The sequence below is a fragment of the Syngnathus typhle genome, linkage group LG4 (assembly GCF_033458585.1).
Source record: "Syngnathus typhle isolate RoL2023-S1 ecotype Sweden linkage group LG4, RoL_Styp_1.0, whole genome shotgun sequence".
Lineage (NCBI taxonomy): Eukaryota > Metazoa > Chordata > Actinopteri > Syngnathiformes > Syngnathidae > Syngnathus > Syngnathus typhle.
The window spans coordinates 22,776,196-22,802,630 of NC_083741.1; the positions used below are offsets into that span (position 1 = coordinate 22,776,196).

Sequence of the window (26,435 nt, forward strand, 5' to 3'; positions counted from 1 at the left end):
CAAGTTGAGTTTCAGGTAGTTTATTTATTCAGTAATTGCTTTCTTTGTTGACTTTTTTCCCCCTTAACAACACGGATGTTCTCGAACGGGAGATCTCCGCATGCTACACGCAAATGGAAAACAGCGTTTCCTTAATTCCTCGTTCCTTTTCTAAATTCGATCGCTTAGCAGATTCCCAGTCCAGTCGGCCATTGTAGCTGCCATATGGAGAGAACTTTAAGTTTGACTTTTGCCGCCATTCATATGCACCTGCTGCTCGCGTCTTCGCTCCCTCGGAATACAAACCGTAACGTACCAACGGAATCAAATAACGCATGCAATCTGTATTTAAAGATCGGAGGTTGGTTGCCCGGCGATGGCAGCTGAAGATTTGCTTTGGACTCCTGGAGAAGTCCGTGGATTCGTGGAAGGAAGGTTGCAGACGCGTGACGCTTGCTCCGGGACTCTCACGTCAATCACATCTGATGGTGCCTTCGAGGAAATCAGGTAAATCTGCACTACGGCACAGTGGTTACTTCACTTGTCCATGTGAACAAGAGTTTTTTTCCCCCTCAAGGAATGTACTCTTTTAGTTAAAAGCACACAAATTACCTAGATGACGTGTACTTAATACTTTTGTGATATTGTAGCCAATATATACACTACCGTTCAAAAGTTTGGGGTCACAAAATTGTTTGGGTGACCCCAAACTTTTGAACAGTAGTGTAAATATTATTATAATAAAATATTATGAATTAAATATTATCAATTATATCTTATATTTGTATAAGATTATATATAATCTATGAATATAAGTATACATATATATTATAAGATTTTTTACACAGAAGATTATATATATAATCTATAAATAATTATCTAAATAAATATATACACTACCGTTCAAAGGTTTGGGGTCACCCAAACAATCTTGTGACCCCAAACTTTTGAACGGTAGTGTATGTAGACTATAGTTTGCAAAAACTAAAACGAATGCAGTTCGAGTGATAAAGAAAAATGACTTATGAAAATACACCGTATTTCATTTTGATTTTAATTTTTCATTTTAAAATTACACTGGTTGGGCTCGACCACTTGAGGGCGCCACTGACAAACAAAACAAAAACAAATTTCGGGCGTGCATGTAAAGTCATTTTATATTATTTGTAATTTGAAAAAAAATATATGCTTAGGATTGCTTATTTTGTATATTTTGTTTTTATTTGAATGTATATGGTCTGATTCAGTTGCCTCTCCCCCAATTCATCACAATACATGTATACAATTAAAAATGCTACACTTGAACGTTTCTAATTCGAAGCAATCTAGAAAGTAAATGTGTCGGTAAAGCGTATCACCTTGGGTTTATATGTTTCTTTGACAGACGGGTCACCGTAGTTTATTGACGTATACTTTGGTCTCACGGGTAATTGACTTTGAGCGGCCTCAGATGTTTGACAACTGTCTGGTAATTCCAAAGAGCTCAATTCTGCCGTTATTGTGTCCCTCTTTACATCCTCCTCCTCCTCCTCGTGCTTTACTTGAAATGTTCTTTCAATTTTATTTTCTGCTGTATGTACCTTGAGGTCAAGAGGACACGACCCCTGTAAGGTTGCCCTTGTTCTCAATCCGCCTTCAAAAAGTGGAGCAGTCTCCGAGTGTTGACCATCACCGTGTTGCGTATCAGATCTACAAATGTGTGGGATGGCGTAACGAGGCAGTCCTCTTCGACTAGCTACACGTCGGTGTCGATTTGGCTCATCCATCAGTTCCTTCCCCATCAAGCTATAGTCTGTACCAATGGAGACTATCCCACAATTTGTGCCTTTCTCCATTTTTTTCACATCATCTGAAGCCTCGAGTTGATGTTTCTCAAAGTATTGCTTAGGAGAAGAAACCTCATATGTGGACCATACGATGGAGCATGGAAGGACAGATGTCATGTGGTACTTTAGCGGAGCATCACTGTGCAGGACAAGCTTGCACGGCGCGGGAAGGCACCACTGTGACGCACATCGAAATTGGATTATCTCCTGACAAGCATAGTTCAGCTTTGCTGCGGTGCAAATATTATCTTGTGTTTTTCCAGAAGGACAATATTGTGCATCATCTCTGATGTTTCGTAATAGATCAACGCTCTCATCCGAAAGTGGCGGAATTTGCTCCGCTTTCGAATTCAGCTGGGATTTCTCCTCGGGCTTTCGTTGCCCTTTGTCGCTTTGATTTGCTTCCGTGCACTTCCTCGTACTTTCCGAAGTCACTTTTTCGGTCTGGATTTGTTTGCCATCACTTCCAAGTCTCTGGCTTGAACATGTTGACTTTATCCCCTTGGACACAATGGCCATGTTCTCAAACTTCTCCATCAAGGAGGACAGGAGGATCCCTTTTCCAATTTGTCTTGTGGACCGCTTTGGGGTCTTCAGTCCCATTTCCTTCTGCTCAATCAAGGCAAACTTGGCCACGATATCTTTCACCATGCCACCTGGCTTCAGTTTGTGCTCTTTTCTTTCTTTGCTAGTTTTCTTCATGGCATATCCACCATCTTGTCTGTGATTTTGGGCCATTCCTCCTCTGGATAACAGAGTTCCTACCTCCCTTCTGTTTGTCAGAGGGGGTTTGGGAGTTGACCTTGCGAATTTGGACTGAAGCAACCGGAATGTGGTAAGACGCCGGGGTGTTGGGTCTTCTTCTCCTCCACAGAATCCTTCAAACATCTCTTTTGGTTGTTCAGGGATCTTAGTCTCTCTTTCGGTCCTTTTATCAAGGGACTGAATCGATGGCATGAGATTTGTTTTAAATTCAGACTTGTGGATTTTCCAAACAGTTCGATCTCTCTTCCTTTGGAAGGAAGCTGTGGAAATCATCTCATCCCCATGTTGGGTTCCGGCGATCCTGTCGGGTAAGTCCTGTGTCAGGTAATGCAGGAGAGTCTCCAAAATCCCTCGGAGCACTGGACGACAGTCGCGGTCTCTTAGTAACTTCCTCAACATACGGGCATCAGGGCTGATACGGGCTTTCTGAGAATCTGCTCTATAGAGGATATGCAAAACTTCATTCAAATGAGCGTGTCCAGATGCGCAGAGAGAACAATTTCAGCAGGTAGAAGAATTTGGCACGGTCGAAACAGAAATGCAGATGCCAACAACCTGGTAACTTGGTACTCATGTTTTCTTGTCTGCAGTGATTTAAGATTTTGCAAACAAGTTATTTATTTTTGGGTTCGTGCAGCTACATACGTTGTTAAAAAAAAAAACCTGATATATATTAGAATAAAAAGTTTGGAAATTTGTTATACTGAAGCCTAAACTCTTTCAATTAAATTAATTACATGTTTAGTTGACCAGTATAATTTTCTTTTTGCATATAGCTACAAATTTATTTTTTAAATAAAAATAAAAAACTAAGAGAAAAAAGTGCTTATTAGCCAACATTGCGTTCATTAGGCAGCGCTGATTAGTTCTTTGGATAAATTAGGTAGATTAAAATAAAAATAAATAAAAAGGTGCAAACATCTACTAGATTTATCATTCAGAAGTGTCAAGAGAAAAAGAGTCAGGGGCTTTCGATGTCTAAGTACTTTTTAATCATTGCTACGCTATGGTTAGTTGACATGCTGTAACTAGTATGTTTGTTTGTCACTCTTTACAGAATTGAATGGACTGACAAACTACAGTTGGATCAAGTCCTGGAGAGCTTTTCGATTTATGATGTAACATGCATAGAATTACACTAGTTGTAGTTAAATATTATTATAATAAAATATTATGAATTAAATATTATAAATTATATTTTATATTTGTATAAGATTATATATAATCTATGAATATAAGTATACATATATTATAAGATTTTTTTACACAGAAGATTATATATATATATATATATATATATATATATATATATATATATATATATATATATATATATATATATATATATATATATATATATATATATATATATATATATAATCTATAAATAATTATCTAAATAAATATATACACTACCGTTCAAAAGTTTGGGGTCACCCAAACAATTTTGTGGCCCCAAACTTTTGAATGGTAGTGTACGTCTGTATTGACCTCGAAAAATTCTCCGTTTAAGTGCGCTCAAAAACAGGTTAGCAGTTCAAGGGAGAAAAAGCTAAGTGTTAGCTTCGGGTTGCTAAAGTTTACTTAACACTTGCAAAAGTCTTTCCACAGCAATCAAACACCATCCGATCCATACATATTAAAAAAAAAACATTCCACATAATGTGAGTTACAGTACTTCCATGTGGAATAGATGCTAATTAGTGAAAAAGACAAATGTTAATATTTTCTCACACACTCGAGAGGATAATGTTACATTGGAAAGAATCTGCCAGGACAAGGGACAGTGCGGGTTCTTTGGCTCGTGCGCTTCCTGTTGGGCTTGTGAAGCGGACTTTTACTTGTCTATGCACTTCTCGGCCGATGCGGCTTTGTAAAGCGCCTCTCCCAGTTCTTCCAAACGCTCCCTTTTGTCTAAACCCTGATACAGGTTGGAGGGAACTTGGCTTAGACCGTACATGAGACCATAGAAGCAACCGGCGATTAGGCCCGTGGCTTCGCTCTCCCCTAAAATAAAAGACAAGCGACAGTCAGCTCCTTTCCTAACTACCGTCTTCGAATCCGACATCTTACCTCCGTGGAACATGGCTCGCTTGCACAGTTCGGCCCAGTCGTTTCCTGCAATCAGAAGGGCGTCGTAGGCGATCATCGGGGCATCGTGACCCCTCCGCCCCGCACGGCCTTCTGAACTCCATCGCTTGTAAATCTGCACCGACAAGAATCGTCAAGGCGATTCTCGATTTAAACTCTTCGGGGGGGAAAAAAAAAAAAAGACCTTATCCGTCTCTTCGGCATCATAGCGACTGTCCAAGAAGGGCTTATTCTGCCCTTCTTTTTCGAGTTGTCGTTCTTCCAAGTAAAACTGCCACTTTGCCTCAAAGTAGAACCAGTTTTCCTGATACTCTGCAGAGAAATATAATCGACAATGTTAAACAGCTTCCATTTTGAAACCATGAAGAAAAAGGTCCTTTTACCCGCCATGTGGCATATGGTCTTCCTGCAATACTCCTCGGCACGAGGGATGACTTTCATGAGCTCGCGTCCCCAAGTCCCAAGCGGCTTTCCCTGGATTGCATAGGATGCAAACAATGCCGTTGCCAGGGAGCCCAGGAAACCTGGAAGGCAGACGCCATTTTGAATTGAATCCTTTCAAATGGATTGGATGTCAATATTTGGCGAAAATCATAACCTGTGGGATGATTGTGGGTCATCCTTCCAGTTTCAATGCTGACCTCTACCAGGCTGTCTAGTCGATCCGGTTGCCAGTATCTCATCCCCACGCACATGGCCTTAGCGGCACCCCCGAATCCGGATCCTGCCCAGACACATTTCAGCATTTTTCTGGCAAAAGGATATTTTTGAGGGAGTGAGAGAAAGACCTTTTTCATTGAAGGGTGTATGCCAAGCGAGGAGAAAATTGTGAGGCTTGAGGTGTACACAGCCTTCCACCGTAACCGGGTCGGGGTTTTTACCCTGGAGAGACACCATGGCTTCCACGTAGAGACGCACCAGCTCTCGGTAGAGGTCCTCCAGGCACCAGTAATCTAAACGGAGGCAAACACGCAGTGATTGGGAGTCATTCACGCAAGAGTGTTGCTGAGGCGGGCTAAGTTTAGAGCGATTAGAACAAGCAAGCCTTGAGCAAACGGAGACATTCACACACACGCACTTTATGATCGACAAACGTAAAGGCCGACTAGAGTTTTGTCACTCCTGTAAAGTGATGCAAATCATGTCACCATGTAGAAAGGAATGGAGATTGACAGGATGAGAAACTTGTAGCCTTCTAAGTAGCCTTGTGTCTTTTTGTTTCATTTGCTTCTTTTACACAAGATTAGATGAAAAGGGAAACTCTCAGATGAATACAGTCGAATTTTTCAGTCTTTACGTACACTACCGTTCAAAAGTTTGGGGTCACAAAATTGTTTGGGTGACCCCAAACTTTTGAACGGTAGTGTAAATATTATTATAATATATTATCAATTAAATATTATAAATTATATTTTATATTTGTATAAGATTATATATAATCTATGAATATAAGTATACATATATATTATAGTTTTTTTTACACAGAAGATTATATATATATAATCTAAATAATTATCTAAATAAATATATACACTACCGTTCAAAAGTTTGGGGTCACCCAAACAATTTTGTGACCCCAAACTTTTGAACGGTAGTGTACGTGTGCGCCGGCATTCCAGGATGTGGCTAAATGGGGAGACGTAATCTCAAAAGATGTCATCGCCATATTACTGTCGCCTTGTTACCGGCAGGCTATTGTTCACCAGGGAGAGAGCTAAGCTCGCCTATGCTATTTTAAACAGAACATTTACGGCCATCCTTTGCGGGGGATTAACATGGTTTTGGGATGACAAAATAGAGACTGTTTCTACCGTAAATTTCGGACTATAAATCACGTTTTGTTTCATAGTTCGGGCGACTTATACTCAGAAGCGACTTATATACATATATATGTTTTTTTTCACTTTTTGGGGCATTTTATGGCTGGTGCGATTTATACTCCGGTGCGACTTATAGTCCGAAAATTACGGTACTTAGATTTTGGCTTTGGTGAGTACAAGATGCGAGGATGGTGGCTGGTCTGGAATCATTCTTAGAAATATTGTTGGATTAAAAAAAAAAAAACGGACCTGATCTATAAAGTTGAACTCAAATTCGAAACTGTTTTTGGCGCCCGAACCTACCTGTTATAAGTGCCTCTGCGGTGGTCATGTGCATTAAGGCGGCATCACTCAGCGGCCAGTTATCGGGGTCCAGCTTAAGTCCTGCCAGACCGCCGAGGGACACCAGTTCTTCTTGGATCTTTCTGCCTGACGTGCAACTTTCCCAGTGGCCTTTCCTGAAGCCCAAAGCATCGCCAACACCACCCAGAACCATACCTGCCTTGAATTTCTCCATGATTACAACTTCTGATGACTTCTCTCTCCTACCCCAGAGGACTTGATCACTCTAAAATTCCCTTCCAAATGTTTTCCAGTGCCAACAGTGCTATCGGCATTGTTTCTTCAGGAGGTTCCAGTTACTGTCCTCTAGCGTTTCATCGGTTGTCCGTCCTGTTGTGTGTAAAAATGCACGTTAGGTTTCAAGCGTGGTTATCCTCCGCGGCGTCTTGATGGCATGTCGACGGGAACGATGCGTCTCCTAAAAAGGCAAGCAATCCCCTCGGCTGTATAGCTTGAGTGGCTCGGTTTGGGGTACCGACGGGGCCTGGAAGCACTTTAGGTCAGCTGGTGCTGGACCATGTTGGGATTCCACTCCACCCATTGGGAGGAGGAGAGTAAGCGTGTAACATCATCCTCAGTCATTCACCGAAGATGACTCTAATCCCAAACACGCTCGTTCAGACATTTTCAATTTACGCTTGCCCACAAGCGAGCTCATCTCCTAGCTTCATTTTCCCTTTTATAGTCCAACATGCTATTTGAGACCTTCTCCATAATCTCTTTCCCCTCGCACGATTGTGGAGCCAGACATACAAAGTAACAGGAGACAAAGCATGACCACAAGAGCTTATCAAGACTGGCGACGATGATGACATGAAATGGGAATGCAACCGGATAAGAAACAACTGTTACCGAGCAGGCATGGAGTCCCTCGCACAAATATACACACAGTGCTTGTATTGGAAATGATACATTTAAACAAAATCACAAACTTGGAAACAAATGTCCGAACAAGGAAGGGATTGTGTCAATCCGATGTCCGCGATGGTACTGAAACTCTGAAATAACGTTGAGCCTACTCGTCGCTTTTTGTCGCCGCGACAGTCGAGGACTGATCGGACGATATGATCACCGACCACCGCTAAAATGTAACGTCTTAATCCGTTTCACACACATGCTTTATTGACATTCTTGTAAAACACCTTTGGGACTTAATCGAATTCCTTTTCCATGTAACCAGATGACACGTACCAAATGTAACACATTGCCCATCTTGACATTTTCTCGTCCATCGTGTTACCGGCAATCCGTTACATCAGGTTCCACATCATCTGAATATTTTCACAAGGACAAGCAAAGTGAACCAGAAGTACACACGGTGTACCAAAGTACACAAACAACCAGGTTGTGTGAAACATGGGCGTCGCTCACTGTGGATAAAACTTGTTTTGTAGCGTTCACATTCAATGCGGGTTTAAAGGTCATACAAGTTGACAGCATTGTGAAGGGCAGCAGTGCGACATAATACGGGGAAATAACTTAAAACATGTTCGGGGTGACGGTCCAGCTATTGTAGTGTTCATAGCTATCCCGAGATGGCAGCAACAAGGTCAGTCGGCCCTTTTTCTGAAATACTTTCTATAATTAAAACAATGTAAACAAGACTTTTGAAATACTGACGTTGACCTAAAACGTAGCAGCTTAGTGTGATCAAAATGTTTGCCAAACTGTGTAAATCAATGGAGTTTGTCGTTGGCGTCATTCACCGGGCTACTAAAAAAAAAAAACGCTTAACGTGCCAGTCAGTTTCTGGCCGTGCTCCGATTTAAACATTGCTGAACGTATTAGAAGGAAAAAAAAAAAAGGCAGTTGTGTTACAAAATACAATGCAAATGAAGAGCAACGCAGTATTTTACTGGTCCTCAAAATGCATACTCCTTTTAACCAACTGTCAAATTTGAATATAAAATGCAGAGCTTGGCCACGTTGCTAAATGTCAAAGCAAAATAAAAGAATGGCAAGGAACCCCGACTGAAAACAAGACTGACAGCGAGTGCACGCGTAGCTCGCACTGCGATTGTCAGTGAGATCGTCGATGGCGCTCTTCCTGACTCTTCTTGTTCCGGTCACTGACAAAAAGGAAGACGGCACCTGCTGTTGCTGCACCAAAAGCTCGCCCCCGCCCTCCCATCCTCTTTGTTGTGCAAAAGATTTAGGTCAGTGAGCCAAGTCCGCAGCAGCATGATGAATCTTTGTCCATAATCGCCAAGTACCAGATGACTTTCAAAGTTCACTCCAAGTCGACGTATAAAAGTCTTGGCGCGGCTTCTTCCACGAGGAGGCCTCGGCAACTCCGCAAACGAGACTACTGCGGCTGTCTTTTTGGCTTACGTGTTTTAAAAAAAAAAAAATCATTCACAAAAAAAAAAAAACTGTGAGAGAAGTCCATTCAAAGTGTGAGTCAAAGGCTATGTCATGCCGCTTTTGCCCTCCGATACGATTGGCCGTGCAAACTCCACAAAGTCATCGATGAGAACTGGCCATGCCCCTGAGAAGAGAAGAGAGGAGGGAGAAAAGAAAAAAAAAAATCTCAGCTAAGCTTGCATGCAATGTTCGGACAGCCTTGAAGAAAATAATACGTGACAAGCAGCTCACCCTCTTCGTCATAGTTTGACATGTCATCTGCAATCATATTGCCAAAGTCCAGAAGGAGATTCCATGTGTCCTTGGGGATGGAACGCTTGTGATGCTCCTGAATGCCAAACATTTCATCAGCGTGTTAAAAAGACGATTCTCTATTCTCGCTCCTCTCACCTGCAGGAATCTGTTCCAAAGATCCAAAAACTTGAAGCGACCAGTGAGAACTAGATTCCAGTAAGCCACGGCCATCTCCAACTCTGAGACGTTAAGAATGACGGAGGAAATCAGTTGCCATCAAAATGAAACGAAACATATTTACTTTTGGCCTTACCTAAACCTTTCTGTCCAGGATTCTTGGCGAAATTAAAGGTGAACTGGTAAAAGTCTTTAAACTTGCCGCTGTCTTTCAGCTCCTGTTCTAGTCTGGGAAGGATGGCCTTCAGTTTTTCAGGAGTGTCACAGCTGGGAAGATCAAATAATAGACTTAGTAACTACCGTATTTTCCGGCCTATAAGGCGCACCGGACTATAAGGCGCACCTTCAATGAATGGCCCATTTTAAAACTTTATCCTTATATAAGGCGCACCGGACTATAAGGCGCACCATTAATGCATCATGTCAGATTTTGAATCCAAATCAAATCATTCTCCATTTTATCTTTTTTATTTCAACTTCAGACGGAACAAATTACTTTATAATCATAAAATAATGATCCATAGTCTTTTTAAGTCATGATTCATAGTCTTCAGCGGGCCACTTATGATTGATTTCATGACACAATGCTTTGGGCCAGTTTAAATTTAGGAATTTGGTCCATATATAAGGTGCACCGGACTATAAGGCGCACTGTTGGTTTTTGAGAAAATTTTAGGTTTTTAGGTGCGCCTTATAGGGCGGAAAATACGGTAATATTATTCTGAATTTTTTAAACAATCCTTACACTTGAAAATAAATTGCATTTCACTGTCGCTCACCCGAGGTCTGCCATCCCATCCAGGAACTCTTTCTTGCTGAACTCGCACTGCGTGGCCGCTCTGAACTTCCACGCTACCACCAATATGCTCATGCTGGCCGGGTCAAGGGTCAGGTCATCGCAAAATTGTTGAATTCCGTCGATGCCGATCTTATTCTCATCCTGGGGATCTGCAAAGATCGACAAGAAACGCCATCAAATCACCGGAAACGGACCTTGAGAATGTCACCGCATGGATTCTGCCACTCACCTTTATATCTGTTATAGAGCTGATCCAGCTTCTTGCGATCTATTAAATTTTTCATGGACTCTTTAAAATAGAGGTCTGGATTGTGGAAGTAATTGTCCGTCGCCACTTCTAGTTTCCAGTCATTCTGCGACAGGCAGTACACGGCAGTTCTCTCCCCTGCCTGCGTGAAGGACATGAACTGCCGGACTTTGTCTCTCTGGGATGACTTTAGCTTGTGCTGGAAAAACAAGATGAAGCCACCATTATTGAGTTCAACACACTTTTGCAAACGCCTACTTCTAGTGTTGTTTACAGTGATAGACAACTTTAGCAACGCATTTGATCAAATGCTTCATGTCAAATGGTCCTAAAACGGAGGTACGCGCATGCGTATTAAGGTTGGAGCAGCGCAAAAGTGTCAACACAACGTCCTGATGATTTACAGAATGATCCTACTGTACTAAATGAACCTTGCAGAAGGTCATCCACTGCAAGTCTTGCACACTCGACACGCCCGGGGGATCGTACAACACATTCACTATGACCGTGACGTGACACGATCAAACGGGATCCTCCGAGTGGTCTCTTGACCCGGAGGAGCGGCTTGGGGGCAGTCGGCTTCCAAAAAGGGAAAGGTACGTGCCACAAGTGCTGTCGTGCGCCTTCCAAATATACCAACCACTGACCTTCCCTTTCCATCCTATTCCAACCAATGCGACACGAGGCGTAACAATCAACTTGTTTCGCAAAACCTCCTATGATGAAAAACGGCCTTTTTGCAACATTTGCAGTCGAAATCTCTTGCGCTGGCATCGCCTTTTGAATTGTACCTACCATGTTATCACCCGCTGTTTTGGCCAACATAGCTATTTAGCTGGGTTGCGCATGCGCACATGAAATGCATTACTGTGTTTGGAGTTGATTCATGGGAAGTGTAGTCCAAAAAGCTATGTGCCTTGTTTTGCACTTATCTAACCGTATTTACATAAAACTTACATGAGTAGATTGTTAATCTTTTTAAAAGATTGCTTGGTAGTGACGGCAAATGAAGATCTTAATAGAGGTTTGTCCAAAACATGCTTATAAAAGTCGTAACTACAGATTGGTTTGATTCAGTTTGAACAGCACCTTCCAACTGATTTATACCTGGACTGAGCGATCGTCCTCCTCCAAACGATTTAATTCCTTTTTTTCTTTTTTAACTGCAATTCAAAATGACCCAAAAGTTAAATCGACGTAAAAGTGGTTGCAGTCGTTTCAGGCACTTGACTTGTTCGGGGACAAAAAACAAAACTACAACTCCCATAGCGAAACCCAAAACGGTTTCGGAAGTAACAGGAGACGGCTGAAAGTTTTCATCATCAATTTTGGCCATTTCGTTTCTCCTTTTTGGCATGAAAACGACGGATTGATGACGTAATGATGCGGGTGGAGATGGACAGAGTTAGCAAAGTTAGCTTTAGCAATACACTACAGAATGTGAGTTGGCTCGAGCTGGTCTGACAGCCCTCAAGAACCGAACAGGTACAACTTTATAACCAGCGTATCAAAGAAGAATGACAAATCAAAACGTTGTCCTGGGAAATAAAGAGAAAATAGAATCGAAAATAGATCTGTACCTATCCGGATGACTGAGCGATCGTCCACCCCTGTTGCTGTTTATCTACCCCCCGTGAAAGTTGTTGGGCAAGTGATCGTCGCTTGGAGGCTGGCTTGTTTGAGCAATGTGGCCAGAAGGGGGGAGCCATCGGTGCCTTACAACAACCTGATTGTTCCCGGCTTATTCACTCGTGCACAGGAGAGCCGACGCAGTGCAAATCACATTTCGCAGGTAGCGTGTGTTTGGACTGGATCTTGCTCAACCTGGATGTTTTTCCACCAGCCCAAGTGCTTGCTCATCCTCACATGATGGTAGGATCAGCTGTCACGGTTTATTCCGATGTCATCGCGTGCTTTTCCGCTATTGGACTCATTCAGTGTCCACCAAACAGCAATGAGGAAGAAGAGCTGTCATTAGTTGCCATGACGCGTTCCTGTGTTAATAATGCGATTCATTGAAAATTTGCAGACAGTATCATTTTGCAGACTTTAAGATATTTCCATGACTGAATGTTTTTACTACAGCGGCCATCCTGTGCAGAACACTGGAACTATTGACCACCAGTAGCAGCAGCCAGCACCCAAGCAACATTCCAGCCACTGGAGGAAGGGGCAGGAGTCGTTTGGAAAGGTAACGTCACCCATCTTTGGTAGTACTCACAAAGGTCCCCAATATTAAATCAACTGTGCGATATTGCTGGACAATCGCAAGGGGCACTGTATGAAAATGTTAGGTCTTGCGCTGGAATCCAAACTCATGTCAGCTTTGTGTTGTTCAATAAAGAACACCAGCATCCGTGTATGCACAGCTGTTGTTTAACCTGACCCGCTGGCATAGTGTACCACACCTTACCTAAATATTCATTGTGCACAGTGAATCACTCACTAAAGTGTCCCTCTTCCATTGTATGTAATGTAAAGACAAGTTGCCAACACCTACTTTTGCTTTTAATAATACCGTATTTTCCGGACTATAAGGCGCACCTAAAAACCTCCAATTTTCTCAAAAGCCGACAGTGCGCCTTATAGTCCGGTGCGCCTTATATATGGACCAAATAGAGAATGATGGATGGATGGATGGAACTTTAACTTTTAAAGTTTACTGATCTATCTGACTATTTTGTTTTGTACTTATTAAAGTAAGCTTTACATGTTTATTTTGTGCGTTGTGTGATATTAACATTATTGATATATTGTTATTGTTTTCACTATTTCAAGTTATTATATTGCGATTGCATTAATGGTGCGCCTTATAGTCCGGTGCGCCTTATAGTCCGGAAAATACGGTACCTGAATTCGACGTTTGCAGTAAGTGGATTTTGAAGCGTTCTATGAAGAATTGCTTTTGTGAGGTCAGAGATTTTCAGCAGCATTCTGGTCTCACTGTGGACCAAAAAAAAACCCCAGACTTTGTTCTTGAAGCTTTCTCGTATTGTTGTCTTGCCTTTTTTCAGGCGGCCTATCGGTCTCAACATCTCAACACCCTCTAGTCAGGAGTGATTAGCCTCTTTGGATGCAGATTGTTTGTTTATATCTCTGCCTCGGCCTGGCTGTGGCGTTTGCTAGCCAGCACGCAGAGCAGGATGCCCAGCATGCCGTCAGGAGGCGTCAAAGACGAGTGGCCGTACACGGCAAAGTCTGGTTGACCAAAAACTGCATCTGGTTGGGCGGCCTTCTCCGCCGAAAGAACGCGGTCGTCAACAAGCTGGCGGACGCCGCGGCTGCTGTTATGAGAGACCAAACCCTTTCAGAACCTGAGCGGCACTTTCAGGTACAAGACGATCTAATTTTGGACTTACCGTAATTTTCGGACTATAAGTCGCACCGGAGTGTAAGTCGCACCAGCCATAAAATGCCCAAAAAAGTGAAAAAAAAACATGTATATGTATATAAGTCGCTCCTGAGTATGAGTCGCCCCCCCAAACTATGAAAATAAACGCGACTTATAGTCCGAAAATTACGGTACTTAACACTGTTGAGTGTTTTTTTGTCCTTGGAATTCTCATAAAACGTGTTTTTGTTCTGCTGACTTCCTTCAGGTGCACACGATCCAGGTTTTCCAGAAGGAGTTGAACGAGAGCGAGCACATGGTGTTCCAGGCGGTGCAGAGTCTGCAGAGGGCGCTGCAGGGCGACTATCAGGATGTGGGCAACATTAAGGAGAGTAGTAAGCAAAGATTGGAGGCACTCCGGGAAGCGGCCATACAGGTGATCGCGAAGCAAACCGATTTGAATTGGAAATGAATGAATGAAAGGTAAGATTCCTTCATTTTCTATCATCCAGGAGGAGCAGGACTATGTTGAACTGGTGGCTGCAGAGAAGCATCAGCAAGAGGCCGTCAAAAGCGTCCTTGCCCGGAATAAGACTCGGTCCATTATGGATGAGATCCTGGAGGACGTCAGGAAGGCAGCGGACCGACTGGAAGAGGAGATCGAAGAGCACGCCTTTGACAACAACAAGCAGGCTAGCAATCGACACTCCTAAATCCAATTCAGTCTGGCGTAATCCAGTCGGACGGGTTCGAACATGTTCCGTCTCTCCGCTCTTTGCTTCGCCGTGTAGATGCAAGGAGTCAACGTAGAAGCGGTGCTGAGGGTGGAGGATGACGAGGGGGACGGGGGCAAGAGAAGAAACAAATCCAATCAGAGGGAAGCCGAGGACGACTTGGGCCTGAGCATGCTCATTGACTCGCAAAACAATCAATACGTGCTGACCAAACCCAGAGATTCCACAATGCCGAGAGCTGACCATCATTTTATCAAGGTCACAAAATGCAATGTTGTTCCAAAATATTTTAAAAATGTTCGAAGGTGGAAAGAGCAATCATGCGCCTGATTTGTCCCTGTCCAAAATCCTGCACTGAATTTCTAGATTTGAACGTGTTTGCAGGATTTGGTGTCTGTGGTGATGTTGTCGCTCCCCTGCGGCTGGATGTGCACCCTGGTAGGTCTTCCCCCCATGTTTGGATACATCATCTGCGGAGTTCTGCTGGGACCGTCCGGGCTCAACAGCATCAAGGTGCGTGCTCCCGTCCGTCCGTCCGTCACTGCAAGTTTCTCCTCCCTTACCGTCCACCATGTTAATTCGATGTTGGGCAGTCGATGGTGCAAGTGCAGACTTTGGGAGAACTGGGCGTGTTCTTTACCCTCTTTGTGGTCGGACTGGAGTTCTCGCCCGAGCGTCTCCGTAAGGTAAACCAAAAACCTGGACTTCAGATCGGCGTGGATAATATATCAAGAGTACCCATGCGTGCAGGTCTGGAAGACATCAGCGCAGGTCTCCTGCTACTTGTGTCTCCTTATGGTGGTGAGCGGTTTGTTGTGGGGACAAGTGCTGCACATTCAGCCCATCCAAACGGTCTTCATCGCCACGTGTCTGTCGCTGTCCAGCACCCCGCTGGTGTCTCGTTTCTTAGCCGGAGCGAGTAGAGGGGAGAAGGAAGGTTTGTGCGCCGCTCTGAGTCTTCTCAATCCCGCTGTTTTTACGACATGAACATTTCGGAAGCGGCTCCCGCACAGGTGACCTGGACTACAGCAGCGTCCTCCTCGGGACATTAGTCATGCAAGACGTTCAGCTCGGCCTGCTCATCGCCGTTATGCCTACTATGATCCAGGCTCAAAGTGGAGATGCAGACAGGTTGGGGTTCTAGCTCGCCCTCAAATTCCTCCGTTGTTGGTCACCTCCCTTCTGTGCATGGCAGCTTCTTGTTCGAGAGCCTCCGTGTGCTGAAGCTACTGGCCCAGGTCGTGGTGTCTCTGGCTGTGGTGATGCTCCTCTGCGTCCTGCTGAGATCCTTTGTGGTTGGCCCCTTTTATAAGAAACTTCACGCTGAGAGCAAAGGCAACAAGGAGATCCTGGTGCTGGGGATTGCGGCTTTTGTGTTCTTCATGTTGACGGTACGTACAATAGCTTCTGCATCTGCGTCATCCAAATAAATCCAACTTTTGGATGATTGCTCGTTCAGGTGACCGACTTTCTGGAGGTTTCGATGGAGTTGGGCTGTTTCCTGGCCGGAGCGTTGCTGTCCTCCCAGGGTCACATGGTCACGGCGGAGGTCAAAGGATGCTTCGAGCCTATTCAAGATTTCCTCGTCATCATCTTCTTTGCTTCCATCGGTCGGGTTCTTTTCGATGATTTGATGGTTTCATGAAACGAAGCGTAACGGTCATTGCTCCGATACTGCAGGTCTCCACGTGTTCCCGACGTTCGTGCTGTATGAACTCACCGTTCTGGTGGCACTCACCCTCACACTTGTCATCTTGAAGGTAGTAACATCCGACCTCCTCGGGACGTTTCCATTCCCAAGCGGGCCTCCATTTTTTTCCCCCCTTTCTCTTCCTCTCTCAGTTCATGATGGCCGTGCTGGTCCTGTCCGTGATCTTGCCACCCGGCTCTCGTCATATCCGCTGGATCGTCTCGGCGGGTCTGGCGCAGGTCAGCGAGTTCTCCTTTGTCCTCAGCAGCCGTGCGCGGCGTGCAGGCATCATCTCGAGAGAGGTCAGGACTTTACTCTCTTAACTGTGAATTCGAGAAGGTATGGAGAGGAAGTTTTTGAACGTTCTCCTCAGGTGTACCTGCTGGTTCTCAGCGTCAGCACCCTCAGTTTGCTGCTGGCACCCATCCTGTGGAGAGTGACGACTCACAGATGGCTCTCACGAAGAACTCTGGGTATCACATGACCACACTCGCTTTCCGGAAGAGCCGTTACTGGGAGGTGGAAAATCAAATGGCAACCATGTTGATAACTCACCTTCCAAAATACTCCAACATTCTTCCAGCAGGTTCTTCTTTTGTAAACGTCTGTGTGCACAGTGGTGTCGTGCTCCATCATCCGTTCCAATGTTCTCCATGTCAAAGATTTGCCACCAGGTTGGGCACGTTACAGAAATTTGAAACGTCGGGACCTTTATGAAGTTCCTTGAGCAGTCTCCGCTCAACAATTACATTTGAACCACTTTATTGAGGATTCCAAAGCAATTCCAGAGATGCACATGCATTTTTCCTGCAACAGAAAAAGACGCCACGTACTTGCACTAGTTACTATCGCATTCCAAATGAACGTGCCTACTCAACTCGCTGCCCTGCGTACTGCTCGTACAGCTCGTCTAAATATTCTGTGTACATGTACTCTGTTTATATACTGAACATATTACTGTCGGCAACCTCTAAATGTAAAGAAATAGTTTTTTGATTTTCTTATTTATTGAACACGTGAAGAAATGTGAACGAGCAAGGAACATTGTACATTGTATCTTTCTAAAATAAGATAATAAAAGTATTCATTATCCTTGTGTCCACTGCAAAACATTATTATTATTTTATAATTCTTGTGTTATCCGCCTTTATTCCTGTGCTCTTGGTTATTTTTATGTTTCAGGAGGGGGTGCGTGTTCCAAATACAAATTCCACATTTGTATTTGGGATGGACTGGCCGCTGGAGGGCGCTGTAAGACCAAGCGGCCACATCGACCCACCAGCATCATAAGCAGTCATATAAAACCAGGCTGCTGAGTCAAGCTCATGTAAGATGCATGAAGGAAGAAGTCAACACTGAGATGAACTGTGGATGCTGATTGGGCTCTCTCTCTCTCTATGCCCCCCCCCTCCCCTCCTCTTTCCCTCTTTCTCTCTCTCAAGGCAAAGTTGAGACGTCTGAGCTCAGGTTCAGCTCACCTATTTGGGGGGCAAACATGTTCGAATGTGTATCATGTGTCGATTGTGAGCAGGCACCTTGGAGGATGCACGACTAGCTGCAGTGGATCAATCAGGACAAAAACTGCCTCAAAACTACAGAGAAGCTTGTTGAGCTCATATTTTTTCCGCCTTCATTCATTTTTTTTCCTTCATTCATCTTGTCAGATTCAAAAATGCAACAGCCAGAAGCACGCCAGACCGCTCAGCCGGCAGACACAGAGATCTTGGACCCAGAAGGTACGATTTTATTGAATTTCACAGGAAAAAAAAAAAAAAGTACTCTAATTAAATTGTATGCATACTTTTACAAATGGACTTTTATGATCATCTTATTTGACTGCAATTATGTTTTACTTACAAATCTGCTATTTCGGGTTTGAGTGACTATGAAAACTGAAATCATTTTTTATTTGTGTCATCTAAATTGCATTGAAATAATTGTTGAGGAAGCACGCGAGGGTGGAATTTGCAGAAACATGCAGATTTATGACCTCGCAACTCTTGGGTCCATTTTTCGTCTTTTGGCTTTTCTATTGCTGTCTTTGGTTTTTGTCTCACAAAAAGCAACTTCAAAAGAATAATAGGAGAATGAAAAATTGTTAATTACAGGGTTCAAATCCACACTTCATGTGTGTGTCAGAAAATATATGCTATCGGATTGAAAATAATAACAAAACAAAATAAACCAAGACCCAAAAAGTTGACACCTTAATGAAAAGCAAAAAAAAAAAAAGAAAATATTGAATGCTCCTACAGGTATGTTCAAATGAATCTTAGAATTTGCTTCATGAACCAGATGTATTTTTGAACTCCTCTCGGTGGCACTGTTGATTTAAAGAAAGTGTTTAAGAAATGGCAATCCTTTCAATCTTGTGTTGAACAGACAGTGCCATCTAGAGGGCACAATTAAAACAACTGGTTCATGAAGCAATTTTGAAGCTTCATTTTCCCTTCACTAGTCCACTATCCTTCACAAAATACTATTTCTCCCCTGCTTGAGAGTGTCTCCCATCCACAGTTGCGTATTTACGGAGGAAGAAAACTGCTCTGTGGGTGACCGTGGCTCTCCTGATTCTGTCTCTGGTGGTCTTGGCCGTGGGTCTGATCTCCGCCACGCGCACCGACAACGTTCCCGTGGCTGGATATTACCCGGGGATCACTGTAAGCGCCTCCAACCTTTGACTGACTTTGTAGAATCATCCCAACTTTGCTTTCTGTCCTCACCCAGTTGAGTTTCGGGGCTTTCCTGGGCATCGTCGGCATCCATCTGGTAGAAAATCGAAGGCCAATGGTAAGTGTCCTGTTTTTCGTTACGCAATCCCAGCTGGGATAGTATGCCGAAAAATGCCAAATATGATAAAGAGCTTGATCAATGAAAAGGAAAGAAGATACACGTGCCATATACAAACAATTCTGTTACTGTCATTCCCTGCGTGTTTTACAGAAAACAAAAATTTAATTAGCATTGGTCGTTTGCTGAGTGGCCTGGTTTATTTGAGACAGCCAAAGTGCCTGATCCTGTAATAGGAGGCGACACACAATTGTTGATCGAGTTTCAGACCTGAAATGCTTACTTTTTTTTTTTTTAGTATCTAGTCTCAAGGATTTGTGACTTTTTTTTTTTTTTTTTAAATAATAATCTCCCTATGAAAATTAGACAAAAAATTGGTAAAGGAGTCACTGAAAGAGTTTTGTTGTTCCATTAAACGGATCCTCAGTATCACATTCTGCATGAGGTCTGAAGTCAACGCAACAACGAGCAGAGTACCCGTTATAAAAGCGCCACCCAATAGCTTAATGATGTCGTTAACACGGGCCAAGACCCAAATTGTAGTTTGCAGCTGTCTAATTTTTTCCCCTCTCATGTAAAATTAAGCTTCAGTACATGAATCACTCAAAAGTTCCCTGTCCTTCGATCAGGTTACAGTATGTACACTACCGTTCAAAAGTTTGGGGTCACAAAATTGTTTGGGTGACCCCAAACTTTTGAACGGTAGTGTAAATATTATTATAATAAAATATTATCAATTAAATATTATAAATGATATCTTACATTTGTATAAGATTATATATAATCTATGAATATAAGTATACATATATATTATAAGATTTTTTACACAGAAGATTATATATATCTATTTATAAATAATTATCTAGATAAATATATACACTACCGTTCAAAAGTTTGGGGTCACCCAAACAATTTTGTAACCCCAAACTTATGAACGGTAGTGTACATTTTCTTCAAGACATCAATTGCTCAACATTATTTCTCTTCCTACTTCGAGGCGCCCCGACATGTTTTAGCGAAATGCTCGAACAGTTCTAAGTCGACTATCTGGACAAAATGGAGATTTATTTTGTAGACATTTCCGCATGACGAGCAAAGGCGACCAAGTGTGTCGTGGTGAATTTTTCATGTGGACTTGACGGTGTCGTGTGGCAGCTCAGATCCGCTTGTCAAGTCTGAGTGAAAATGTGACTTTGTATTGACACCTCTTTTAGCTTTTTAACGGTATGCATTTTGAAGTTGTGAATCATCGCTCATATGGAAAACACACAATCATCATCTCTCAAAGTCAAATCTTGTGGATGTTTACCCGCCATTTGCCGTGCATGCGTTTGAAACTTTAATGGCGCCGGCCGGCTGAGGCCCACGTGGCAACGTGCAGGTGTCCGCTTCCCTACCGAGGCGACGGCTTTCACTGTAAGAGGAGAGCTGCTGGCTTGCTATCTGGAAAGAACATGTCATTGTAGAGCTACGCAGCTTGACGCATCTTCATGTAACGTCGACCTTGTTTTGGTCAAGATGCTTTGTCGAAGAGGGATGCGCGTTTGAGCCATAAAAGCAAAATATTTTCAGCATTGATGTTTCAGAAATTTTTTTTTACCTGTTGCTAATCCTTATCCTTCATTCATATCTATATTTTATTATTATTATTATTATTATTATTATTATTATTATTATTATTATTATTATTATTATTATTATTATTATTATTATGGGCTGAAAAAATTAAGGCAAATTCAGAATCGGAACAACAAATTAATCTAGAATTCTTTACCTGTGACTCAATTAAAAAATATATATTATTATGAAAATGTTATGGGCTGAAAAAATTAAGGCAAATTCAGAATCAGAACAACAAATTAATCTAGAATTCTTTACTTGTGACTCAGTTAAAAAAATATTTAAAATGTGTTAATTTAACAAAATTATTCTTTTCATCTGTTTTTATTTTTTGTGGATATTTGTTGCTCAGTTATGTTTTGGAGGTCCTTTTAATTCTTGCAACTATTACAAGTGAATAAAGACAGGTTCAAATCATTTCATTTGACGTAAAAAAAAAAAAAAAGTCATGAAATTCTCTACTTAACAAAAAAAATAGAGAAAGAAAAACGGTTCCTCCATTTGAACTGATGCTGCTGGCTCTTTTTAGACACAGCGCCTTTTACTTTACGACTAAACGCTTCGCCAATCTGGTTGTTCTGTTCTCACCTCTAAAAAGCGCTTGTCGACATCCCAGCTATATTTCACCGACAAAAGCCCGCTCGGTCACCTTGCAGCATGAAGTGCACTCTCGTATTTTAACCAACAGGCAATGGGATGCTCACTTGTTATTAGCACCGATGAGGTGGTGCTCCGTCACTGGACCAGCGAGCACTGCAAAAAGACCTTGTGGTGACTTTAGTTACACAGCGTGCAAGACACTTCTTTTTTCTGCTCAGAGGAGCAGATTCGAGGTTCTGTTCGGACTGAGCAATTGTGCTTTATGTCCTGACAGCTGGTGCATGTGAACTCGTGCTCTATTGTCTACGCTGCTGGCCTCATCCCCGACTCGGAGCCCATAAAAGTCCAGGCATTTAAACAGCTAATGAAGTGGAGAGTCTGGGCTGGGGGCAGATAAAAACCCCACCCGGAAAATGGTTACTTTTATTCGCCACTGTGATTTCATTCAATCAACAGTCACCCACTTGAGTTATTCGTAATGTTTCGGTTCCGTAATTGTAATTCATTGTAGTATCCTCCATGTCGCATAATAGCAGCGGGCGTAGCGGTTTGTTTCATTCCTTGACATCAGGGCGCCAATCATTTGGCCTAAAAGCATATAAAATGGCACAAAACATCGTCTATTAGCACGATAACTTAAAAACGACATTTACTAGCCACTTTAGGCTCAGCGAGCTGCTCTAATATTCGCCTCAGGATGATAAAACAGGAATAATAAAGAGGAGTGATTAAACCTTGTTGAGCTTTCCGTTCAACAAATTGGGTATCATTTTGAATTACAATGCAATGGAAAAAAAAGAAGTATTTACAAATATTCTGTACCGTATCATGATGATGTGGAAAATGAAGCTTCAAATTTGCTTTATGAACCAGTTTTTTTTTTTTTTTTACTTCTGTAGATGGCACTCAACTGGACTGAAAGCACACTCACTTGCCATTTTCCTTTTATTCAAAGCAACATCTAAAGGAGTCCGAAAATCAAACTGGTTCATGCAACAAATTTGAAGCTTCATTTTCCCACCACTACTCACACGATCGAATAACGAATAAGGAGTCCTTTAGCTTGTGTTGCTATGTAACTTAACATTTGTCTCTCTGCACCTTTGTTCTCTCCAAGCTAATGGCTGCCATCATCTTCATCAGCATTGGCGTTATTGCCTCCTTCTTCTGTGCTATCGTGGACGGCATCATCGCATCAGAATTTATCGTAAGTGCAAGGAAGAAGGACATTTTCTAACTCGTCCCGCCCAAGAAATGTACACAATGCAGCAACATAATTCAATTCTACGTTTGAGGACCTGGAAACCAGCAGAGCTCAGTTTGGCCCATTAACCCAGCCAATGATAAAATATATTTTAATGAGTGTTTATGACAAGGAGGAGTTAAAGTAGCTATTCAGCTTTTGGCTCGGAGTCGCTGATATTGATCACGGATGCCGCTGGCAGGCTGACAGGACAGCATCATTTATATTCATTGCTCTGTCAAGCCTCGCACAATGAAATCATTTAATGAGCTGTTTGGTTCTATCGGCCCGGTGCAGGAGGTTCGCTGCTAATCTGCAGCGTGAGCCGTAAAACCGTCGCTATTCACGCTAATGGTGCAGTCGGTGTGCGCTTGGCCCAAATGCTGAAACCTCAAAAAAAGGGGGGCAACCCAAATTTGAAACACTAAATCTACTTTACAACCCTGCTCCTGGTTTGAACCCATAGATTGAAAACCTAGTTTAAAACCCTACTTTGAAATCTATTTGGAAGCCCTAACCAAAGTTTGGAACCCAATTTTGAGATCTTTAAATGAGTCACCCTAATTTATAACCCAAACATAAATGTAAACCCCAATTAGAAACCCTATACCTATTTTAAAACCCTACTTTGAAACGCTAACCTCAGATTAAAGCCCTATTCTGAAACCCCAACCAGTTTTTCAAAACTCTACTTTGAAACCCGAACCCTGGTTTGAAACCCTACCACTACCCCCTTCCTCACCCTTAATGCATTTTGTGTCTAATTTTGATTCTCCCACAGGACATAAGACCTTTGCACGAGAACATGTGTGATTTTTACACAAGCGGCTCCGGCTATGCATTTGACAGCTACTATTCGGAGGTGAATCTACACACACAGACACACAAAAAATAGACACAACGGGGAGAGTTGATCTGGAATATAGAATTATTTTTTATGATCAATGTGATAGGGCATAATTCTGCTTGAGTCACTTTAAAAATGGATTATTTTTTTTTTTTACACATTCCGATTTAGACTATGGACAAATACAAGTATGAATTGAACAGTTAGGTACAGTGGGCCAAGCTCTTTCCAAATGTGCTACTTTACTGACATCTAGCGGTTGAATGGCTTTACTGCAATTACTCAAAAAACACAGTCGAGTTAGGCTACACTACAGAAAACTACAACTATGCTAGCAATACTCAATACTTGTGAATATTTATGAGAGTGTTTGAGATGTATAAGAATATCTACTGGAATGCACCAAACTTGCAGATGACGTGCGGTTCATCTGGCAAAACCTGCAAGCTGAAGCTGAGAAGCAACACCTGCTACTGCTGCTACCTCTATAACTGCGAGAAGTATACAATCATATCATACTTCTTATCATGTGTGGTTATATATAACAGACCCTCACTAAAAAAACATTTGGATTTTTATTATGAGTATTTTTTTATGTATGACAGCACAGAGTACCACCCCCAGTACTTTGAGTTCACCGGGGTCAGCAGCTGTTGGGATGTGATCCACCTGCATCGTCTGCTGTGGTCCTCGGTGGTCCTCAACGTGACTGGCCTCTTCCTGGGGATCATCGCTGCCGCCATTCTTGGAGCCTACAAGGACATGGTGAGAAGAACCCAACGTGAAAAAATGTAGTCCAGTCTGTAAATCTGCTTCTCAGTCCAACACTTCCTCTCGAACCTGTGCAGCAGAAGCCCGCTCCAGCAAGAGCCCCGAGCCCAGCGCCACCGCCCCACATCCTGTACAACCCCACCCAGCACATGCTCACCTACGCTGGCTTCTGTCCTCCAGGGCAGAATCTCCCGGCCTACCCCAACTATCCCGTCCCAGTTCAGGTAGTGCCGTCTAGAGGCCTCAACAATGTTACCGAAGGATCTTGAAAGTTTTCATCAGCACAATTAGGTTAGTGTTTGTGTCTTAATGACGCTTAGCCTTTTTTCTTCTTTCTTCAGGCTACTAGTTTTCAGGGACCTGCTAGCCCACAAATGATCCCCGAGGGTGGTCCTGGAGGAACTTCCTGTCCCTCCGAGGAAACCCAGAGTCAGCCACCCTCGCAAGGTGCCACCCAGATGCTACAGCAGGGCGGCCCCCAGGAACCAGGAGGAGGCTTCATGCTGACACCCAACGCCCCGGTCCTCTTTGGATCTTCTCAGAGCCCCTTTGAGAAACCTCCACCTTACGCCTACTGAAGCTTCAGCCAAAAGAAAACAAAGCTTTTGTGTCTCCGGTTTGTTTGCCTGAACTTAGAAGACATTTGATAGAAGGCCATTGTAGATGGAGAGGACAGTGATGAGGAAGATGTCTGAGTAGTGAACGTAATGCATGTGCGTTGAATAGGCCTCCAGCATTGATTTGTTGACTGACTGACTTCTACTCCGTAACCTTTAACCCCCCAAAGGAACCCTTAACTGGGTGATGAGGCCTCTTGTTGGCCTGTTTGGATAAAACTATTGATACTGTGTTGTCAATTTAGGCTGGTTCTTAGATCATTGCAATGCAGGCAACCTATATACAGTACAAAGTCAAAAGTCAAAGTCAAAGTCAGCTTTATTGTCAATCTCTCCACGTCACAACACACAAAGAGACCGAAATGACGTTTTTCTCTATCCCACGGTGACGAGACACATAACACGATAGACATACAAGTACGCGACACAATATAAAAACAAGAAGGCAAAAAATTCAAACAATCAATAGTAAGAGTGATGAATAAATAATAAATAAACAGATAACACAATAAACGGAGCCAGCAAGCATAGCGCAAAAGTAAAAAACATCATAAACAAAAAGGCACAAACAATAAATAATAAGAGTAATAATAAATAATAAATAAACAGATAACACAACAAATAAGAGCCAGTGTGCATACAGACAGTTCAGACAGTAAAAGTACAAGACGCTACGCAGAACGGGGGAGCGAGTTCAGGATCCTAACAGCCTGGTGTACGAAGCTGTTTGAGAGTCTGGTCGTGCGGGAGCGCAGGCTTCTGTACCTCTTCCCAGAGGGCAGAAGCTCGAACAAAGAGTGAGCGGGGTGACTCACATCACTCACAATCGTGGTCGCCTTGCGGGTGAGATGGGAGGTGTAAATGTCCTTCAAGGAGGGGAGCGAAGCACCAGCAATCTTACCAGCTGTGTTCACTATGCGCTGCAGGGCCTTCAAGTTGTAGTCAGTGCAGCCGCCACCCCACACAGCAATACAGCTGGAGAGGACGCTCTCAATGGTGCCGCGGTAAAATGCAGTCATGACGGCCGGAGGAGCGCTCGCTCGCCTGAGTTTCCGCAGGAAGTACAGGCGGCGCTGGGCTTTCTTTGCCAGTGATGCGGTGTTGGTGGACCAGGAGAGATCCTCACTGATGTGCACCCCCAGGAACTTGGCGCTGCTCACTCTCTCCACCACAGCACCGTCGATGGTCAGCGGCAGGTGTTGGGTGTGACCCTTCCGGAAGTCCACAACAATCTCCTTGGTCTTGTCGACGTTCAGCAGGAGGTTGTTGTCCCTGCACCACGTGGTCAGAAGGTCAACCTCCAGCCTGTATTGAGTCTCGTCTCCCTTGGTGATGAGACCCACCAGAGTCGTGTCGTCAGCAAACTTCACGATACGGTTGTCGCTGTAGGTTGCAGTGCAGTCATGCGTCAGGAGGGTGAAGAGCAGCGGACTGAGCACGCAGCCTTGGGGGGCCCCCGTGCTCAGCGTGATGCTGGCGGAGATTTTGTCGCCAACACGTACTACCTGTGGCCTCTGACAGAGGAAGTCCAGTAGCCAGTTGCAGAGG

At 43.2% G+C, this 26,435-nt stretch overlaps 4 protein-coding genes across 11 annotated transcripts; 2 read left to right on the top strand and 2 right to left on the bottom strand.

Annotated features, from left to right (window-relative positions):
* The first annotated feature begins 346 nt into the window (after positions 1-346).
* Positions 347-17,326, top strand: tmco3 (transmembrane and coiled-coil domains 3). 4 transcript variants are annotated; one of them, XM_061275672.1, is made up of 15 exons: positions 12,375-12,516; positions 12,730-12,835; positions 13,659-13,975; positions 14,244-14,411; positions 14,488-14,667; positions 14,767-14,967; positions 15,094-15,222; positions 15,303-15,395; positions 15,460-15,646; positions 15,723-15,840; positions 15,905-16,100; positions 16,169-16,319; positions 16,390-16,469; positions 16,552-16,701; positions 16,773-17,326. In XM_061275672.1, the coding sequence occupies exons 3-15, from the start codon at positions 13,718-13,720 to the stop codon at positions 16,881-16,883; spliced, it is 2,022 nt and encodes a 673-aa protein (XP_061131656.1). In that variant the 5' UTR covers positions 12,375-12,516; positions 12,730-12,835; positions 13,659-13,717; the 3' UTR covers positions 16,884-17,326. The 4 variants fall into 4 exon arrangements, with proteins under 4 accessions (XP_061131658.1, XP_061131659.1, XP_061131656.1 ...); XM_061275674.1 differs by lacking the exons at positions 12,375-12,516; positions 13,659-13,975 and adding an exon at positions 347-486; XM_061275675.1 differs by lacking the exon at positions 13,659-13,975 and having other exon boundaries at positions 12,294-12,436.
* adprhl1 (ADP-ribosylhydrolase like 1) lies at positions 3,963-7,477 on the bottom strand. Its single transcript, XM_061275678.1, has 7 exons — positions 6,785-7,477; positions 5,450-5,614; positions 5,260-5,385; positions 5,045-5,185; positions 4,846-4,973; positions 4,644-4,776; positions 3,963-4,577 (listed from the first exon to the last, which is right to left on the bottom strand). The coding sequence occupies exons 1-7, from the start codon at positions 6,996-6,998 to the stop codon at positions 4,408-4,410; spliced, it is 1,077 nt and encodes a 358-aa protein (XP_061131662.1). The 5' UTR covers positions 6,999-7,477; the 3' UTR covers positions 3,963-4,407.
* On the bottom strand, positions 7,924-12,365 carry dcun1d2b (DCN1, defective in cullin neddylation 1, domain containing 2b). Of its 5 annotated transcripts, none has more exons than XM_061275683.1 (7): positions 12,225-12,365; positions 10,627-10,843; positions 10,378-10,546; positions 9,735-9,865; positions 9,578-9,660; positions 9,419-9,515; positions 7,924-9,311 (listed from the first exon to the last, which is right to left on the bottom strand). In XM_061275683.1, exons 2-7 carry the CDS (start codon positions 10,799-10,801, stop codon positions 9,232-9,234), a joined length of 735 nt encoding a protein of 244 aa, XP_061131667.1. In that variant the 5' UTR covers positions 10,802-10,843; positions 12,225-12,365; the 3' UTR covers positions 7,924-9,231. The 5 variants fall into 5 exon arrangements, with proteins under 5 accessions (XP_061131667.1, XP_061131669.1, XP_061131665.1 ...); XM_061275685.1 differs by lacking the exon at positions 12,225-12,365 and adding an exon at positions 11,752-11,884; XM_061275681.1 differs by lacking the exon at positions 12,225-12,365 and adding an exon at positions 11,440-11,525.
* Positions 17,327-17,473: 147 nt separating the features above from the next.
* On the top strand, positions 17,474-25,171 carry LOC133152252 (transmembrane protein 255B). Its single transcript, XM_061275679.1, has 10 exons — positions 17,474-17,726; positions 17,842-18,135; positions 18,917-19,059; positions 19,127-19,189; positions 22,527-22,616; positions 23,434-23,514; positions 23,914-23,999; positions 24,105-24,264; positions 24,348-24,494; positions 24,612-25,171. The coding sequence occupies exons 2-10, from the start codon at positions 18,072-18,074 to the stop codon at positions 24,846-24,848; spliced, it is 1,071 nt and encodes a 356-aa protein (XP_061131663.1). The 5' UTR covers positions 17,474-17,726; positions 17,842-18,071; the 3' UTR covers positions 24,849-25,171.
* The last annotated feature ends 1,264 nt before the right edge of the window (positions 25,172-26,435 follow it).